The sequence below is a fragment of the Periplaneta americana genome, chromosome 8 (assembly GCF_040183065.1).
Source record: "Periplaneta americana isolate PAMFEO1 chromosome 8, P.americana_PAMFEO1_priV1, whole genome shotgun sequence".
Taxonomy (NCBI): domain Eukaryota; kingdom Metazoa; phylum Arthropoda; class Insecta; order Blattodea; family Blattidae; genus Periplaneta; species Periplaneta americana.
The window spans coordinates 175,214,296-175,236,389 of record NC_091124.1 but is presented as its reverse complement, the minus strand read 5'-3'; the positions used below and the strand labels follow the sequence as shown (position 1 = coordinate 175,236,389).

General features: G+C 35.8%; 1 protein-coding gene across 1 annotated transcript in view; it reads right to left on the bottom strand.

Annotated features, from left to right (window-relative positions):
* Nucleotides 1–22,094, bottom strand: part of LOC138705255 (uncharacterized) — a 77,662-nt gene that overhangs the window by 15,087 nt on the left and 40,481 nt on the right. Inside the window, exons 2-3 of the mRNA XM_069834086.1 lie at nucleotides 18,433–18,602; nucleotides 11,523–11,640 (exon numbers count right to left, since the gene is read on the bottom strand). Of these exons, the coding sequence (XP_069690187.1) occupies nucleotides 11,523–11,640; nucleotides 18,433–18,602 (288 nt within the window). The remainder of the gene's footprint in view (nucleotides 1–11,522; nucleotides 11,641–18,432; nucleotides 18,603–22,094) is intronic.

The window sequence follows — 22,094 nt, the reverse complement described above, 5'->3', positions numbered from 1 at the left end:
CATGATAAGATGCTTCGGTTGCATTTTTCTTGTTTTACCAACTTTAATCATGAATATTTTCTCAAGTGAATGTAGTTTACTGGGAACCATTGAGCTATTGGCCAGGATTTTACTGCATTCAGTGCACTGTGTATCAGGAGCGTCTTTGTTTCCAACATAAGACAAATAATGTTCGCAGTACTTACGGTTTGGTCTTTTATCTGCTTCAGGCTTGGTGTGCTTTGAATAAGCTTTTCGAACTGCTTCAGTGGTTTTTTCTTTTAATTTGACTGCACCAGAAGTGTCAGAAGAATTATTTTTTCTTTTCAAATATCCATTTTTTAGCTACAGATCCATGTTGGATAAATACATATTTCTTGTGTGTGTGCTAATCTACAGTAGCTTCACAAAATAACTTGAATGATCAGATGTGTGGCCAGCTCAGGGAATAAACATCATAGACCTCTCGACTGGTTCACCATTATCACGAACCATCTGCATGATAAATGTTAATTGGTCGCAGTTGGTAATATATGGAGTTTAATCTACATTGATTGAGTAGTATTTGTTTCTCCAATTGCTTAACATTACTTGAATACATTGCATTTATATTTTCAGATAAGATACATGACCTTTTTCTAGGTTACCATACCTGTCTAAATGAGAAAAGGGTCATAGTCTGATATTAGTTACACTAGCCTTTAAAGTTTATTATTCTCATGTACTGTGTGTATTGTTGGATCCTCTGAAAGATAATCCTCTCCTTCCTGAAAACTTACCGGTAATTAAAACTTCTTGCCAGTATTGTATTTGCTTTAAGTCCTATTTATGCAGTTTTGAATCTATTGTACCAACCACATTTTCTACTTTAATAAAGTTGTAACATTATTTCATGTTCTGAACTTCCTTCATGTTCAGAAAAACATCAAATTCCACGCAAAATGAATTTCATTTTCGGTCATAAAAATAACTACAAAAAATGCGGTAATATTCTACAGTGAAACCTCTCCTTACAGACACCCCCAAAATATGTACACTCCTCATATACGGACAGATTTTTATGTCCCAACTGAAATAAAATAGAAATAATAATGAATTTAACTCTCGTTTATGGACACTCTCAGACACGGACACTGACAGCTGTTTCACAGTCCTAAAGCTTGCTTTACTTCCTGACTGCGGACAGAACTTGGATTTCAAGAGCTAATGTGTTACAAAAATGGAAAATTTAGTTTTGAGAGCTGTACAGAAATTCTTTAACATGAAAGAAGACAATAAGGGTCTTGTAGGCTACCACTAGCCCAGCTGGCTAGCCATTGTTAGCTGGAAGCGGGTGGATAAACAAACTCTTAAAATTTAACCTGTCTGATGAGTCCAAGGTTTCTGCGATCGTGAAATTGTATTCGACACATGATAGGGTTAGTAGGATTATTCTCTTCACTTCAATCAGTTGTTCTGTTTCGAGAGACATGGCACCTGAACGTAAAGGTTAACTGTAAATTACAGTACTCCATAACTGTAGACCTAGAATAAAATTGCCTTGCACAGTACTGTATTTTCCTTTTTCGGTTTTATCTACTGTAGTAAAAGTTGCAAAGAATTTACTGTAGTACAGTAGACTGTATTTAGAATTAAACTACAGTAATACATTTAATTTAAAGCGTGAAGGGAAACATAATGCATATTATAAATTTACTGTTAGATTGGGGACCTCCCTCCCAATAAAGGACACCTCCCAGATGCGGACAGATTGTTACGTCCCTTCGATGTCTGTAAATGAGAGGTTTCACTGTATATCTTTAGATTCGGAAAATAAAAACATTTTGACTCATATATTTTGATTCGCATGTACACTCTTAGAATTTCTGAAATTCAGCTCTTCTATATTTACTTATGCCGGAATATACATGATAATTAAGTCCACTGTCTTCTGATTTAGTGATGGTTACTTATCTGGAAGGTGTTGACGGTAAAGAACCATCATTTGAATATGACTTAACTTGAAAAAATTGTCTAATTTTGGTACCGGTACGCAATTCAAAACTGCAAAAAAAAAAGTCTTTATTTTTTGACGCTTTGCAGTACTCATCTTACTGTTCATTATACATTTCAGTCATGACAGTTGTAAGACTACAGTACACAACACTTAATAACACAGAAAAAGTCTATACTTCTTCTTTTTCTTTACATGACATAACATAACATAATATAGCATAACATAAAACATAACATGTATATTACGACCAAGTGTTCAGCTGCATTGGCAAAATTCTGAAATAAATGTCTTGCATCATTCTTGACAATCACAGAATGCATGTAACATCAGACCTGCCAACCTACGAGGGATGAAATGCAGGAGACGGGAATTAAATTGGGAATATTCTTTTTCATGATGATGATGATAATAATAATACTGGTAATATCGATGCGTTGAAAACATAACATTATATGTGGAAGTTAAGTGATTATTTCAAAATCCCAGAGATTATCATGTCAATGCAGGAGAGCAGAAGTCATGAGCTAATTGTGAGTGACTTGTACATTATGCATGAAAGTTGGTAGGTCAGTAATTACAAACTCATGACAACAAACCTACAGTAACAATCTGCTTCCGATATGGCTCATTCTTTGGCTACACAGTAACATAACAAAACATAACATTTTGACTTACTGTATTCCATAGATTTTACATCAGTATTACAGCTTTGAAATGTGGAATAGCAGTATGTAAAAAATTATACATAAATATACAAGGTTAGTTAAAAGTCCCGCTCCACCTAAATAACATTTGAAGCATACTGTTCAGCGACATGAAACTTGGTATGTGAGGATAACCATATACTAAGAACTCAGTAATGGTATTACCGAGTTTTTTTCTACTTCCGGTTTAACCGGAAGTAACTCCAACTCTTTTATTTTAAATGGAACACCCAATATATTATTTTATTTTTGAATAGTGCTCATTAAGAGCTTTTCAAAAAGTACCCACTATTGATACTTCTGTACAAATTCAGTGTTGCTAAGTCAAGAAAACTGAAAAGCGTATCGAATATTAAAATAATAAAATACTCCTTCCTTAACAAAAACAAAACAAAGCTAGCTCACCTTCTAAATTATGTCTTCAAATTGGTACCCTCAGCTGCTTTACAATGTGTCACTCAGTCATAGAAACCATTTAAGGAATAATTTAACCAGGCTTTAGGAATATCTTGCACCACTTCCATTTTTATTTAGCAACACTGAATTTGTACAGAAGTATCAAGTGTGGGTACTTTTTGAAAAGCTCTTAATGGGCTTCATTCAAAAATAGAAAAAAAATATATTGGGTGTTCCATTTAAAATAAGAGAGTTGTAGTTACTTCCGGTTAAACCGGAAGGAGAAAAAACTCGGTAATACCATTATTGAGTTCTTAGTATATGGTTATCCTCACATACCAAGTTTCATGTCACTGAACCAGATGCTTCAAAAGTTATTTAGGTGGTGTGGGACTTTTAACTAACCTGTATAATACATAATTGAATACTCAGTTGGAATAAGGGTCGAAGATATATTATTTCACCATTTGAGTTATATCCTTATTCCGGGGGAGAGGGTGGTATTCAATTATTAATATAAGGTAAGTAGAGTAATTCCATTACAAGCATAAATAGTTCATCACTTGAGTAGCAGGTATGAATATGAAAAAAATTCTGTTATTTCTGTTTAAAAATTTTTCTCTTCAACCTTCGAAATTTTAAGGTACGAGGCGTGTTCTTAAAGTAAGTTCCAAAAGGGTGTAGAAAGTAAACGGGAAAATATTTACAAACCATTTTTGTAGCATTGTATTCCCCACACTTCAATTACTTCTCACCATAATCTCCACCATTATTGAGGCATTTATCGAGTTGTGGCACAAGTCTTTCTATCCCCTCATTGTAGAATTCACCCACCTGCGAACCACTCCGCAACATTTGTGGAAAATTCAAGGAAAGCGAAGAAATTGTGAACCTCCTGTCCTCATGAATTTTTTCATCGACAGCACGCACCAAATCGTCATTGATCAGAGATGGCCGACCGGTATGCTGCTCGTCATGCACAGAGATGCGGTCCTCGTTGAACTTCCTAACCCATCTCCTGACCATTCCATCACTAATGGCATCATCACCATACACCTCACAAAGTTGATGATGAATGTCAGCTGGTTTGATGTTTCTCGCATTCAAGAAACGGATAACAGACCGCATCTCACAGTCGGCGGGGTGCTCGATCACTTTAATCATTTCAACTGATCACAACTAACCACACACACGGACTGAAGCTCTGAAACTGCATGCACAGCTTGCCTGAGGACTGAAGAAGAAAACACGCATGCGCAAAATAACGATTGCAGCGATGCGACAGCTATAATTGAAAACGGAACTTACTTTAAGAACACGCCTTGTAGTTAGGCAGTGTACTGAAGACTGTAATACGTGAATAGTGAAGTCATTTTTAACAGCCGAGAGGAACATGGAGATCTGATTTGTGTCTTGTATATTATGAATGTTCTGGTAAGTACTGAAAAGTATCTTTCAGCAGGGAAAGAATGTACTCACAAGGTAAGCTGCATTCTCTGTTGATTTGTTTTTTCTGAATCCAAATAATAATAATAATAATAATATAATCTATTATACATAATTTTTTCAAAATATTTAGGTTGTCTATGGTAAAAAGGTAAAAGGTAAAGGTATCCTCGTCACATGCCATGAAGGCACTTGGGGGGGGGGGGGGGGAGCATGGAGGTAGAACCCCATGCTTTCCATGACCTCGGCACTAGAATGAGGTGGTGTGGTCGGCATCACGCTCTGACTGCCTTTTACCGCCGGGAAAGACCCGGTACTCAATTTGATAGGAGGCTGAGTGAACCTCGGGGCTGTTCTGAAAGTTTGGCAACGAGAAAAATCCTGTCACCACCTGGGATCGAACCCCGGACCTTCCAGTCGGTAGCCAGCTACTCTACCAACTGAGCCATCCGGCCGCCAGTCTGTCTGTGATATATAAATGTCTAAAAGAATTTTCAATATAAGAGTACTCTACTTTATCATAATTAATTTTATACATCTTGATTACACAACTTTTAACACTATATCACTTCGAAATATATAATGTATTTCTTTCACATGTTAAAATTAAGTATCTTGTTGTTGACTAGTTTCAACCTGTTGTAGGTTATCTTCAGAACTGGGTGTTCCTGGTTTTCTTGCCTTCTGATTGTGCTTCCTGTGGGGATGTGTGTTTGTGTAGTGTAATGTGGAGTCAAATGTGAAAGTGTTTTGTGATTTTGTTATGGCTGTGATGTGTTCTTTGTAACGTGTTTGAAATGTCTGTCCTATGTAGAAGTTGTTGCAGGTGTTGCATTTGAGTTTATATACGCCTGTGTGGTTGTATTTGTTTGTTTATGTTGTTTGTGTATTGAGATGCTTTTGTAGAGTGTTTTTTGTTTTGTATGCAATGTTGTAATTTAATTTCTTGAATGAGATTGCAATTTTGTATGTGTTTTTGTTTTCGTATGTTAGTGTGACATATTTTTTGTGTTCTTGTGTTTGTATTTTATTCTTTCACTGACTGTTCATTATAAGTAAGTCTGTGATATTCCTCATATAATGCAACTTTTATTTCCAGTGTCATAATATAACACTCTTCTTTTCTGAATTTGCTATGTTTTTTGTAATTCTGTTTTGTCCTTCTTATTATGTTGTCTATTGTGTTAAGGTTGTACAGTTTTCTTGTGCTATGTATTTAATTGTGTTTAGCTCTTCTTTGTAGTCTTGCTGGCTCATTGGTATGTTGAGTAGTTTGTGTACCATTGTTCGGAATGCAGCTTGTTTGTGTTGTGGCCATATTCAGACGAAAACCTGCAGGTATTCCTGGTTGTACTGTTCATGCATTTTTTTTTATTGTGTCTGCAATGGTTCAAGTGACTGTTCCTGGAAATTGTTTTGTAACTGACGTGGAGTTGTGTGTTTAATCTAAAAATATTTTGTTGTAGATGAAGAGTGCCACTGCAAGAATACAAGCACATAGCTGAGATAAATATTTAATTCTTTAAAGAAAAGGTAAATAATAAAATGTTTAGACACATAACCTAATGCAATATATCTGTGGCCGGGAGGAAAAAGGTCTTAAGTCAATTTTTTGTGAAAATGAGATTTTTACACATTCTGAAAGCGGAAACAATTCTTTACAATCTGGTAAAACGGTTAAAGTCAAATAAGACTCCTGACTGGATTTATAGAGTGTTACCAAATGTCCTAAGTACTTCTGAATCGAGCACACACAGGATAAAGGACTTAAGAATATTTAATACTTTATTCCTTACAAACCATCACATGTTTACTTTCCATGCTTCCCTATTAAAAAGGTCTAACTTGTACTTTAGTCATTTTATCACATACTGATGCCCTTTCCTTTTAAAACTATAGGCACCAGGTAAACAATCCTATAATTGTTTAAGACCCATTTTGCATTCCTAATAATTTACATTTCTCATTTATTTTGACATGAAAAAGGTCTTATGTTTACATAGTCCCTTCTGCTCAGTTTGGGTTCTAGTCTTAAAAGGGCTTAAGTGCGGCTATTTTTGGAAATAATCAAGAAAATTGTTAAATGAGCAACATTACCTATTTTAGAAGAAATATAAACAAATAATATCCAAGAAAAACCTCTTAATTAAAAAAACTCTACAATTGACACCAATTTCAATCTTTCTACTGTTCTCCTAAAAAGTATAAAATTTTTACTTAAGACCTTTTTCCTCTCAGCCACAGATATTTAAAATAAAAGGGGCTTGTTTATTATGTCTTTATTTTCAGTACCTATTTATTGGAATCTTATACGTATTGTGTGTTTTCAGTATCTGTTCTATTTTAGTTTTTTTATATTGGGTTAATGTAAAAGTTCGTAGCGTTTTTTTGCTGTGACAAAAGTTTTTATTTGAGATGAACAGAAGACAGAAATTAACCAGGGATATGTTCTCCTATATTATCTAGGACTCTTTGTTAATGCTGGGATAGTTTTTTGATTCCATCTCAGGAGAAATCTGCTGCTTTAGAGTTAAAAAAGAAGTTGTCAAGTCAAGTTTGTAAAACATCTTCGTTAATAAAGGCATTCCCTTGAAGATTGTTGAATAGAGAACGGAAAAAGTGGAAATCTGAGGGTGCAAGATCAGGAGAATATGGAATCACCTTCCAACCAAGCTTATAAATAGCTGCTTTCGTCATATTAGCAGAGTACAGGCATGCATTATCGTGTTGCAGCAGCACTTGATGCAGTCTTCCCGGTCATTTTTCTTCAATTACGGCTGGAAGACGTCTGAGTTGTTGTAATAAATGTCATAGCCTTCTTTATCTCACCAGACTCATTTGCGAACCCTCCCATATTTACCAGGAACTCCTGTACCTATAGTTAAATGACTAGTTTTTAAGTCTCCCAGCTCCCGAATTTTTGCATAATGTTAGTTTCCAATGGCTGGATCTTGACTTAAGATCATCTTCCTTAATGTAAAAATCTTTATTTCAAACACTTAATTTTGCTGTGGATGAAGATGATTTATATGATGAATTTTGTTGTTCCAGAGATGCATTAAAATGTGCAGTCTATGATGTAGAAGGTATTACTTGCAGTGGCGGTTTCTCAGGGGAGGGAAGGGAGGAACGTCCTCCTCATATTTTTCTTCTTTTGAAAGTAAATACCAAATGAATATATGCCTTGAAATTCAAGGAAGATTCGATAATTTTTAAGTTCACACCTATAGGAAAACTTCGATTGATCGAGTTTTAAATGACGCGCAATCATGTGCTGTAGAAAACTGTGAGAAAGATGCGAGATTGTTTGTGTGGAGGAAAGTCAATCCTTTCCTCCTTTACTGCAGTTAACACACATAGACAACAGCGCACTAGCGGCGAGAGACAGAAGCAGAGTTTTAAAGCAAGTAAATGAACGGATAGGGAGGAGATCCTCCTCTGAATCAGCGCATGGGTGGGGAATATAGAAACCGACTAGTCGTGCTGCAAGCTCACTACCGCTGCATTCAACCAGACTATAACACATCTAGGAGGAGGCACAATAAAAACAGTTTTAACGCAAACCTATGAAAGATACCATATAAACTTTCTTTTTAAATTATAAAACAAAATATATTATTCATTGCACTTTATATAAGCTACTATATTCATGGTTTGAAACTTTCGAGAATATCTGAAAGTTTAAGTTGGGTTTATATAAAACAAAAACGAAGTAGTTCTACGTTAGTATCGCAGATCTTTTTGGCCCCTGAAATTCACTTCCATTCATTGTCTACTAGACAGGACAACAGCCAAGTTGTCAGTTTTGTACAAATATATTTGAAATTGAAAGTACTCCAAACTACATTATATTTAACATAAAAAAATTAATCGGTCACCTGCAGCTTTGAACAATAATGGTAGTATGACCAGAGTGGTATGACTTTACAAGAACTAACATTCTTCAAAAGCATGTGATACTGAACTTGTAAAATGTACGTGTGGCAACACAGACCATGTGGGTGAGTGCAGTGTTCTCACTTTCCTAACAGATTATTTTCCATTACCACTTCTGTAAAATGGTTCCGGTTACGTGTTAGTAGCTGGTCTCTTCCAACACGTGTGATGCTGTAGTGCGCATGAAAAATGCTGCGAGGTTGTGAATTTCCTTGTAATTGTTAATTTGTGCAATTATCCAATAATGAATGGAAGTGAAAATATGTTTTGGACAATTTAGGAAACTCAGTTTACAAGAACAGATTATTGCTATACAAAAGAGAAGGCTAACACTATCTGGTCTTACATGTGTGCATGTAGGCTAATTTGTAGCATGTTTCTCTCAAGAAGGTGTCATTTTGCGCTGTTAACTTCTTTCCTCCTCTTAAGAAATATGCAGGAGCCGCCACTGATTACTTGTCAGAAATGGGTTTCAGTGTTCACCAATTTCAAATTAGAAAATGTTAATGTTACAAATTTTGTTCTAAACGTACCAAGTAGTAATGTCCATACAGAGAGCGTTTTCTCTCATGAACAATAAGTGGATGGATGTTCGAAACAGGAGTGCAACACACATCTAATCAAGTCAGAACTGGAAATTGCAGTCGACTTCAATTACTCAAGCAGGAAATTTTTACAATTTGTTAAAAATTATTACAAGCTATTATGTAACGATAAATCTGTCTCAAAATACTCTTAATTTAAGCTATACTCTATTCGAGAAAAATAATAAAGTGATGTAAACCATGGAACAAGAATAGATCTGTTCTCATGGCGACAAACAAGAGTCACTATCAATTCTGAGCTCTCAAGACCACGTGCATCATTTTATTCTTTGGTTGGACAAACTTTAACTGCCATAGTGAATTTAATAATTTGCCAGTTTTCTATGTGAAAGTTTGTCGATTTCTTAGTCTCCCGTATTTTCTTCAAAAAAGATTGGCAACTCTAACAGCCTTTAACCTGTCAGCCCTTTTAAGGGGTAGAGAGTTTTCTGACATGAAACAAGGAAGAAATTAATAAATAAAAACAGTAAACAACCGAGTTAAAATCCAAGATATATAGGACTGAGATCTTGGATGACTTTACATTTACAATGCAATGGAAATAATCAAAAACCTCATACCATATTCATCACTGTGAAAGTCTCAAATAATACTTAATATGTCATTTACTTATCACTATTCTCTCTTTCAATATCACCATCATCATCATCATCATCATCATCATCAACAACAACAACTATCTTGGATTAGGTCTTCTGGCCTCTTCTGCTTCAGGTATATATGAACATTATTACAGATGCAGGACCGGATTTAGATATAGTGTCGCCCTTAGGCAGTGCTAAAATTTACTGCCCCCCCCCCCAACTCCCACAAAAGTTTATGAGTAGCCATTATACAGGTCATGTTTAGTTTAAATTAGTTTTAAAAGAAATGTTACAATTCAGAAAACAACAAATTACTGGAATCAAAATATATGCTTCTAACTTGTGAATTACAAAGATTTTCTTCGCATTTTCTTCCAGAGAAAGCACTGATGGTGTCATGAAATCGATCTGACGAAGCACAATATCAGACTCTATGCAAAGAAACATATTCAAACTTATTCATTGTTGAAACAAAATTGATTTGTGAAAGGCAAGCTGTGGTTTATTTTTAAACATTGTTTTGTTGGGGTATAATTAATACGAGTATTTCTTATTTCGATAGGAAATATAAAGTAACTTGAATAATAAACTCCAACTCTTTGCGGAATAAACCTTCCATATCGAATTATATAGTATGGTCTATACTTGTTTGTTTGAAAGATGGGACATGACAGGAGCATTGCGATCGGAAAAACAACTGAATGTCACATAGCGTGGTAGGCCTGTTGCTATGGTAACAATGGTTGAGTTGCCATACTTACAGTTTCCATATGGCGAGTGCTTAATAGCTCTCTTGGTTACATTTATTGTGCACACAATGTTAGCATTGGCACGTTTCGTCTTTGATTCTCTGTCGATTTTTGTATTGTTTTCTTACCTTCGCGTTAATTGTCAATGAATGTTTTAACGTCAGCCATCTTAACAACAATTGCTAGCTTTCATCAGCTGGCAGCGTCGTAGTCCATATTGGCAACATGGCACTGTAGTTCCAAGCTCGGCCGCTTAACTGTCATGTCCCATCTTTAAAAGAAAACAGGTATAGTGGTCAGAGCTTCTGGCTATAGTTCATGAGGTCCCAGGTTCGATTCCCGGTTAGAGCACAGGAATTTTTCCTTAAAGGGGATTATTCCTGTGTTCGTCCATGGTCTGGAATTTAGGTTAGGTTTAGATTTAAGACCTCTCCTGGCACCACATTATCATAATCATCCTATCACATCATCGGGGTAATGTAACTCCGCCTTCCAGGCGCCCCAACCTCAGAAGTGGGTTACAACTAAGCCACGGCCAGAAATGTCGAAAAGACAACCTGATGGCATTGGATTAAAAAAAAAACGTACTGGAAAGTGATTAAATAGTATTGTTGACGATATATTATATTGGAAGTGTACTGGTAACTGAGAGTTATGGTTATTATTCATAGCGAACAATAATAGACACACATCCAATTTGATTTTCAATAATGCATTCTTGCTTATACAAGCAGTTAAATTTAAGCAGTTCCATAGTATAATAACGTGATACTGGCATTACAATATAATTATGCAGCTGCACACTTTCCTTTTACTCTCGCCGCGACCGTGACAGTGCAATAATAAAACAATATCCGACTTCCACAAGGTGTTCAAAAACAACTTCAGAAAAGGTTTACCAACAAGTGTTTTAAAAAGGAATTTCACTGTAAAATCAAAATGAAAAAGAAAAAAAAGGAAAGAATAAAGGAAAAAAAGAGAGAGAGAGAGAGTTGCCGCCCTAGGCAACTTCCTAGGCCTAAATCTGGCACTGCACAGATGCGTAATAACAGGCTGCTTCAGAGGCTCTTTAACTACAATCTCTTTCAATTTCACTTCAGTACTTCATTCCAGCGCAGGGTACTCACATATCATACAGAATGTCTGCGAGGACCTTCATATTCTTCACCTGCTGCGGTCCATTTCCCTGAAGCATAGCACTGCGCAGACTTCGAAACACATCCTCGCGTGAAGTTGCATCTTTTCCTATGGTAGGTACATAATTTTTCATTAGAAACATAATATTTCTGAACCAGAATACCTGAATACCATTATACGAAACTGAAGCTTTTATATTCTCCTTATTTAAATTAGTATTGTAGTATTGAAAGAAAATGACACTTTATGCACGTTTAAGACTAAAATAAGTATCTGACATGTTATTTCCTTCAGAAGGCTGATTCAATACTTGACGGATCCTTGATCTCCAGAGAACAATGTGCCGGTGCAGGTGTTACGTGCTGTCTCTTCTCACTTTATACATAGATCTCTTGGATATGGAACAACAAGCAATAAGTGAAAGTCTCAGGAATCTTCTATGCCACATCAATAAATTTAATAATGCAGTTATATTGTCAGACTCCAAAGCAGCTATTCTATCAATAGTCTCTAAACACACACCTTCATCTCAAACAGCAGAAATAACTAAAATGCTCTCTCAATTAATATCACTCAATAAAAGAATTGTATTCCAATGGATACCATCCTATTGTGGAATCCTGGGAAACGAGAATGCGGATGCTTTAGCAAAGAAGGGCAGCACTGCTACCTACAGACCTGTTACTAAATCTATGTATTACTCTGTGAAAAGATTTATTAAGTCTACATACTTAGACTTCAACAAACAAAATTTGATAACACAATCTCAAGGGAAACAATGGAACTCTCTGCATCAGAATCCATAGTTAATTCCCGACTTACCACGAAAATCGTCTGTAGCTGCATTTAGATTGGCAACAGGCCATGATTGTTTGGCCAAACACCTGCATAGAATTGGAATATATCAGTGTCCTAACTGCCCATTGTGCAACTCAAACCAAGAAATCGATTCGGAACACCTCAAAATCTGTGCTTCAGTGGCTGGCCATGATAATATCTTTGAAAAATATTGGAGTGCAAGAGGTCAAATGACTTTGTCAAACGCCTGGCATTAGAAAACAATAACAACAACATACTTGACTTAGAAGAGGACAGCGCAATGGAGCTTACCTTCTTTTTGGCTAATGCAACTATTCCCTTTTCTGACGTTATACACCAATAAAATGTGGATTATTCAATGTGAAAATTAAACATGTTTTAGTAATTTTTACTTCCACTAGATATCATTTCACACATTACCACTTGAAACTAACAGCTGAAAAGTCAAAGGTATTGAAAAGATCTTTATTGAGTTCAAATTTCCTCTCCCTCATATTTATGCGCGTGCATACATTAACTTACATGTCATGTGTAAAGAGAAGGGGGGAGAAGTGATGTGTCAGAAGAAAAGGGAGAAATTAAGTATAGAATTTAGAAACAAGGAGGATAGGGAACAGTAAAGAGGAAATATGAATGGGAGAGTAGGTGAGAATTAAGATAGCATAGAGCAGGCATGTCAATTGATGCCGACAGGAGCAAGCGCGCGCTTTAGAGCCCAGGAGAGCCTGAGCGCTTTACAGCGGAAAGGAAAGAGACAGACGAAAGAGGTGGTATATGCCGCTTGGTCGAGCTATATTCAGGGATGGCCAGCACTGATTCAATAGATAAAGGGAAGAGAACTTATTAAAACTGTATCCATGTTAATTTTTAGATTTGCCTGAGAAGTATAAGTGCATTATAAGAATGTAAGTTTTAATTTTAATGCTCATTTTTCACAAGTTTGATTTTTTTATTCAAAATAAATATTTTCTCAACTTTTTTATAAAAAAGTGAAATTTTCAGGTATAGGCCTATTTATTTAGTAGCCTTACACAATGTTTTCGTAAATCTATATACCGTATATACGTATTACTGAAGATAATGTATTGAAAATTTTGAAAATATTCACATGGAAATTGTTTGTAAGGAAATGAATTAACAAAGCAACTACTGTTACATCATAAGCAAAAGATACGTGCCCATGTGTTGTAAAAATGTCAGCTCTATAGCCTCAGCAGATTTCGAGAAAATAATTTAATATTCTGATGATAGGAAGTTGCTCACAAATATCACCTTAAAAGCCTAATGCGATAAGAGTTTTGTTATGTAATATTAGTTACACTTAAAACATATACAGTACCTAGGTAACTTTGCTTTGTACTGTAATATTGTTTGGATTGGTTTATTGATTACTTTTGTAAGGCTAAAGATACCATCAATATAAATTCCAACTTATCATGTCATACTCAATCTCTTTCTTTGGAATATCACTTTCTTTATGAATGATTTGTTTCATCCACTTAATACAGTATAATATTATACTACTATGGAATTTAAGTGAATATTCCTTCTTAACTCTCTATTATGTTATTAAGATTTAAAACACAAGTGTAATATTAAGAAATCAGTGTTAGTACTTTTGTTTTACAGACAATATAGACAATATTAAACAGAAAGAAGCCATATAAAAATAACGACATAAAATTTCACGTTCCGTTTGAAGTTTATGCACCACTGCTTTCTTAATCCAACAGGTTGCTTATTCATATACACAACCCTTCCTCTTTCCATACTTAGCGCTTGCTGCCCACGCACGACGTCAAGGTAAGAAAAATGTGCTTGCTTTGACATCACTGGCATAGAGGAAGGATTGTATTATTATAAATTCAATTGGCAAGAAAACACTGATGAAGAAATTGTAAATGAGCAAGTGATGGCATCGTATACCATGGAAAGCTGAAGACAATAAATATGTCATATCACATTACATGCCATATATTTTATATAGTATATCAGCATATTTGTACTCTTTCATAGCAGACTTGTTTTGAAAATAAAAACACTCCAAATTATAATATGAGAAATTTTGGGGAACCTGCCAATATGTGATGAAAGAACCAAGAGTAGGCCTCGTAGGCTAGAAGAAAACCCTGCCTAATATTATATAAATGTGATTCATTAAATTATACCAGATGTCACTTATTTCTTAAAATAAATCCAGGGCGGTTATAAGGCAGCATACGATAGTATTAACAGGGAGAAGTTGTTTGATGCCATGGAGGAGCTTGGAATTCCTACGAAGCTTGTTGCCCTGACAAGATCAACCCTAACTAGGGTTAATTTTAGAGTTAAACTACAGGGAGGACTTTCAGAACCTTTCTATACACAGAAAGGCCTTAGACAAGGTGACGCACTTGCATGTCTGTTGTTCAATATTGCTTTGGAAAAGGTTATCTGGAGCTCAGGAATTGAAAGGAGGGGTACAATATTCCACAAATCGGTGCAAATATCGGCTTATGCTGATATTGATATTGTTGGGAGATCAGAAAGAGCCATCAAAGATGTATTCATCAACCTAGATGCTGCAGCACAGCAAATGGGCCTCAAAGTAAATGAGGGTAAAACCAAGTATATGGAGGTATCAATCAATCCTTCAGAAATGGAGTATCTTGAAGTAGGAGGATACAAGTTCGGAAAAGTTACCGAATTTAAGTACCTAGGTTCACTAGTATTGTATTCTTCACTTGACATAATTAGGAACTTAAAATCCAGACCTTTGAGATGGGCAGGGCATGTAGCACGTATGGGCGAATCTAGAAATGCATATAGAGTGTTAGTTGGGAGACCGGAGGGAAAAAAACCTTTAGGGAGGCCGAGACGTAGATGGGAGGATAATATTAAAATGGATTTGAGGGAGGTGGGGTATGATGATAGAGACTGGATTAATCTTGCACAGGATAGGGGCTGATGGCGGGCTTATATGAGGGCGGCAACGAACCTTTGGATTCCTTAAAAGCCATTTGTAAGTAAGTAAGTAAGTAAGGTTTACTAGTCACCTCAGATAATAATGTGAGTGCAGAAATCCAACATAGACTCCTCACAGCAAACAGATGCTATCAGGGACTCCAAAAACAGTTAAGATCACATGATATCAGCCTCAACACTAAGTGCAAATTATATAAAACATTAATAAGACCAGTCCTGCTTTATGGATCCGAAACCTGGGCAGTTGACAGTGCCGACAATTGTAGGCTGAGTATATTTGAGAGAAAGGTTTTGAGGATGATATACGGACCAGTAAATGATGAGTGCAGTTGGAGGAAAAGATATAACTATGAATTATACCAACTTTTTAAAGAACCAGATGTTTGCAGAGAAATTAAAGTTAGGAGAGTCAAGTGGCTAGGCCATATCTGTAGGAAGGATAAAAATTATCCTTGGAAGAAATTGACTCTCACTATACCTTTTGGCACCAGAAAAGTAGGGGGACCTCAGCTAAGATGGCTGGATGAAGTGGAGAAGGATATAGTAGCAGCAGGTGTTAGAGGATGGAAAACAAAGGTGTTAGATCGAAGGACATGGAAAAGCATCGTTGGGGCAGTCAAGGCTGGAACCTAGCTGTAGAACCAAAGAAGAAGAAGAAATCCAGGGCGGAGTATACTACAGAAAGATATTGTGAAAAAGCATTTGAAACTGAATAAAACTGTGGGATTGTTTAATTAATTAAATTTTAAATAAATATAAAGAGACTACTGGGACTGAATTAACCCGTGTCTAGTTATATTTATATTTTTCTCTCTTTTAATTAAAAGGCATATGTATGTATGTTATTATTGCTTGTCGTAAAACATTTAATATAATGGTTCAAAACTTAAATATAAATGATGTAAAAATATACTGTACACTTTAAATGTAAATATGATGATATGATATTGGTATATATTTTGTCAAACAACTCTTTACATGTAATAGTGGAATGTAAATATGAAACGACTCCGATGTGTGAGGTACATCATCTTAATGACTAATTCATCAACTTTTGCCACCTAAGACTAAGTTCAAATTGTAAAGAGAGAAATATGAAATTTATACTGATGGACAACGAACTGTATTGGGTAAGATTTTCTTAAGATAGTCAGATTTCCTTTGCAATACCTTTAGCATTTCTCAATAATCATTGGAAGCTAATGCACTTATATACATAGAACTTCAAAATTCTTAGGTGAAATGCATCTTATAACTAGACATCGGATTTTTAGGCACTAAAAATTGCAGTTTTAGGCGCCTAAAATAAGCTCAAAATTTGTGAAATTAGGCTCTATTTTAATGAAAATAGGCATTTTAGGCACATCAAGGTATCATACTTATTTCTTTCACTGAAATTTTAGTTATACACTAAAATACGCACAAAAAAGTATGTTTAAACATTAAAAAAGAATACTATATTATATTTATAAACAGAGCTGAACAAATTTAATATATTGAAACTAATGAAATAATGATTATTGATATCAAGATTACTCATTTTAAGTTATTGAAATTCAGTTCCATGTTCAGACTTTATTATAATTATCTGCACAGTACACCACCAGAAATTGTAATTTTATGACACTCTGAAGGGCAGTACAGCTAATCGGTTTCAGACCGAAAACAGTCATTTTTATAGTATAGTATATCTCTGAATCGGTAGCAGCACATGTTGTGATTGTTGCCTGCTTCAAAACTAAGGTTGGTTCTTTGTCGGCATTTATGCCTCCAAACATGTTAAATTCGGTGAAATCTATTGCGAGTGTCGTGAGATTCAAAACATTTTGTTTCCTTTATCAATGGTTTCATGGCCGGTGTGAAGCAAACTTTCCACTTTTTAAATGCCTTAAATTTCGCAGTGAATGCATGTGTAAATTATAAAAAGTAAGAGTAAAATGCGAAACTTTACAGTGAGTTAGGCATTTTTAGGCTAATATTAACAAATTAGGCTCTAATAACCGTTTTAGGGCATTTTAGGGCACTATAAAACTCTTTGAATACCTTTCAATTTCCATGAAACACAAATATTAATAATTATTTTTACTTTTCTCCTAAAGAAACAAAATAGGCATTTGCCCTAGAATCCGATGTCTGCTTATAACTGAACTACAAATTATTCCAGCACCTGGAATCTCGCATGACATTTCATCATCATCAACCACATGGTTTAAGCCTTGTTTGGCTCGTTCCGGTCTCATGAAGTATATAAATTTTAAAATTGTTGAAGCCATCTTTTCCTGGGTCTACCTATGTTTCGTTTACCAGTTGGTCTGTAGTCGAATATTAATTTAGGAATACGGTCTTGAGTCATTCTTTCAACGTGTTGCTTCCATTTATTCCTATATTCTGTGAGTTTTTCAATTAAATTGAATATATTCAGTTCTAGTCTGATGTCTTCATTGCGTTACTTGTCTAAGAGAGTATAACCTGCTATACTCCTCAAAAATCTCATTTCTATCACCTCGATTCTTTTTTCTTCGGATTTAGTAAGAGTCTAGAATTCAGAGCCGTATAGTAACATAGGGACTGCTATAACTTTATAAAATTTTAATCCTGTTTCTTTTCCAGTGTATTTTAAAGTTCTTTTTATTACCCCACAGAAGTAATTAAATTTGTTTATTTTATTTGTAAAGTCTTCTTTCCTTGCATATGAGATATTGCAGCCCAGATAATTAAAAGTATTAATTTGTTCTATCAGTCTTCCATTCAACACGATTTTGGCACTAATTGTTTCTAATCCTCTAAAGGCTAACACTCTTGTTTTAGTAGCCGATATAGTTAAGTTATTTTCTTTGCTAATTTTGTTTAATTTAAATATTGCCATTTGTAGGTCATCTTCGGAAGCACAAATTAAAACCTGATCATCAGCAAAAAGTATCGTATCTAAGTTTATGTTTTTAATTTTAAAATGTACTTTCAAATCCATCTGCCACTTCAGCACGATGTCGTCCATATACACATTAAAAAGTGATGGTGACAATGGGCATCCTTGTCTTACTCCTCTATTTATATTGGCTATTTGTTGTCCTTCTTTACATTGACATTTGATTATTTTATTAATAAGAGGAACCTCACCTTGGATGAGTGAATGTAGGTATCCAGTCCATGCCAGCAGTGCCCTCTGATCCTCGGCTTTCATATTGGACTCCTGAACCTGGCACAAAACTTCTGATATGATGTCAACATACCAGAAGCTCAGGAGATTTTCATAATAATCGTTTGCACCAGTAATTGAAGCCACAGCCCTGCAAACGTTCATGGAGTCAAAGATAAAAACAAAACACTAATTTATTATATGGTGAAGATTGGGTAGAACCACAGTCTAGTATATACAGTCGCAAAGCTCAATACGTAGTAAATATGCAAACATTAGATAGTTGCTCACCATTAGGATCGCTAATATCGCCTCATTACAGGCAATGTAAAATAGAACCTTCACAGTCTATTGTTTCTAGCACCCTCAAAACTTAAGCTTTGTGACTGTATATAGTAGACTGTGGTAGAACGGAGAAAAAAATTCTCTCTGGCACCGGGACTCAAACCCGGGTTTTCAGCTCTATGTGCTGAAGCTTTATCCACTAAGCCACACCGGATTCTAGTTTCGATGCTGGATTGAATCCTTCTCAGTTTAAGTTCTACATTTCTGTTCTCCTTTGTTGGCCTACCCTCATGTACTGTGTCACAGAATGTGATAAGCATAAGTAATCACTTCGTGATTCAAGACAGCGCATTGTTCCGCCGGACCCAGCCACTTAGTCACTTGTAATGAGTGCACCTCTGTACATAGTGTTGGACATTGTGCCACTGTCACATATTCTGTGATAGTACAGTGAAACCTCTCCTTACGGACACTCCCAAGATACGGACACTCCTCATATACGGACAGATTTTTATGTCCCAACTGAAATAATATAGAAATAATGATAAATTTAATTCTCGTGTACGGACACTCTTAGACACAGACACGGACAATTGTTTCACAGTCCTAAAGCTTGCTGTACCTCCTGACTGTGGACAGAACTTGGATTTCGAGACCTAATGCGTTACAAAAATGGAAAATTAATTTTGAGAACTGTACAGAAATTTCTTAACATGAAAGAAGACAATAAGGGTCTTGTAGGCTACCACTAGCCCAGCCGGCTACTCCTTGTTAGCTGGAAGCAGGTGGATAAACAAGTCACAAAATATAACCTGTCTGATGGGTCCAACGTTTCTGCGATCGTGAAATTGTATTCGACACATGATAGGGTTAGTAAGATTATTCTCTTCACTTCAATCAGTTGTTCTGTTTCGAGAGACATGGCACCTGAACGTAAAGGTTAAGTTGAAAATTGTAAATTATAATACTGCTTAACTGTCAACCTAGAATAAAATTGCATGGCACAGTACTGTATTTTCCTTTTTCGGTCTTATCTACTGTAGTTCAAAGTTCCAAAGAATTTACTGTAGTATACTATATTTAGAATTAAACTACAGTAATACATTTCATTTAAAGCGTGAAGGGATACATATTACAAATTTACTGTGAGATTGGGGAGCCTCCCTCCCAATAAAGGACACTTCCAAGATACGGACAGATTGTTATGTCCCTTCGATGTCCGTAAATGAGAGGTTTCACTGTAAATGAGGGTAGGCCACCAAAGGGGAACAGAGATGTAGAACTTAAAGTGAGAAGGATTCAATCTGGCATTGCAACTAGAATCCGGTGTGGCTTAGTGGATAAAGCATGAGCACGTAGAGCTGAAAACCCGGGTTCGAGCCCCGTTGCCGAAGATAATTTTTCTCTGTTCTACCCATTCTTCACCATATAGTAATGCAGAATTCCTGCACGGAAATATCATATGTACTTCGGTACATCATAGTAATATGATAAGCGTAAGTAATCACTTCATGATTCAAGACGGCGCGTTGTTCTTTTGGACCCCGGCCACTTAGTCACTCATAATGAGTGCACCTCTGTACATAGTGGTGGACATTGTGTCACTGTTAAATATTCTGGAATGTTGAGAGTTTTCAGTTAAACGCATCTACTTAGAAAATCTAAAAGCATTCTAGAGAAGAAAATGTGATGCTGAGAGACAGTTTTGTATCCTCACTTGTTGGGAAGTCTGAGGGGAATTTAAGTAGAGTGATCAGGACTACTTACTTACAAATGGCTTTTAAGGAACCAGAAGGTCCATTGCCGCCCTCACATAAGCCCGCCATCGGTCCCTATCCTGTGCAAGATTAATCCAGTCTCTATCATCATATCCCACTTCCCTCAAATCCATTTTAATATTATCCTCCCATCTACGTCTCGGCCTCCCCAAAGGTCTTTTTCCCTCCGGCCTCCCAACTAACACTCTATATGCATTTCTGTATTCGCCCATACGTGCTACATGCCCTGCCAATCTCAAACGTCTGGATTTAATGTTCCTAATTATGTCAGGTGAAGATTACAATGCGTGCAGTTCTGCGTTGTCTAACTTTCTCCATTCTCCTGTAACTTCATCCCGCTTAGCTCCAAATATTTTCCTAAGCACCTTATTCTCAAACACCCTTAACCTATGTTCCTCTCTCAGAGTGAGAGTCCAAGTTTCACAACCATACAGAACAACCGGTAATATAACTGTTTTATAAATTCTAACTTTCAGATTTTTTGACAGCAGACTAGATGATAAAAGCTGCTCAACCGAATAATAACACGCATTTCCCATATTTATTCTGCGTTTAATTTCCTCCCAAGTGTCATTTATATTTGTTACTGTTGCTTCAAGATATTTGAATTTTTCCACCCCTTCGAAGGATAAATCTCCAATTTTTATATTTCCATTTCGTACAATATTCTGGTCACGAGTCATAATCATATACGTTGTCTTTTCGGGATTTACTTCCAAACCGATCGCTTTACTTGCTTCCAGTAAAATTCCCGTGTTTTCCTTAATCGTTTGTGGGTTTTCTCCTAACATATTCACGTCATCTGCATAGACAAGAAGCTGATGTAACCCGTTCAATTCCAAACCCTGCCTGTTATCCTGAACTTTCCTAATGACATGTTCTAAAGCGAAGTTAAAAAGTAAAGGTGATAGTGCATCTCCCTGCTTTAGCACGCAGTGAATTGGAAAAGCATCAGATAGAAACTGACCTATGATCAGGACTATTAGAAGATAAGTGTGTATTTCAAAGAAGTTCTAGATGTTTTGACTGATAGATTCAGGTACATGTTCAGTGAAGAATCCTTGTCCCTGGCAAATGCTGCTGATGATCTGTTGAACTTGGATACTGAGAAGGAAAATTCATTTGTTACGAACTACAGACGTGGAAAAATTATTAGACTAAAACGTTTTTCTTGGAAACGTAATATAATTCGTCGTTTCAACTATTAGTATAATTCATAGAGTCTCTATTATAAAATATGATTGTTTACATCTTCTGGTATATTTTTCCAATAGTTAAATATATTTTGTGTGGCTGTGTTGGTACTACTGGTGTTTTAATTATATATACGGTACTGCAGAAGATATTCAACAGTGTGTTCTCCCATGGCCTGCAAGAAGACCGGACATGAACAAAATTGAAAATGTGTGATAAATACTGAAGAAGAAAGTGAACAAAAAGAGGCCTACATCAAAACATGGACTCATTTAAGCACTGTCTGATATCTGGCTAAATGATGCTGACACTCAGAGAAAGTGTCAAACTTTGGTTCCCACCATCTCTGACAAAATCAACGTGTTAAGAAAGAATAAGGGAATGTT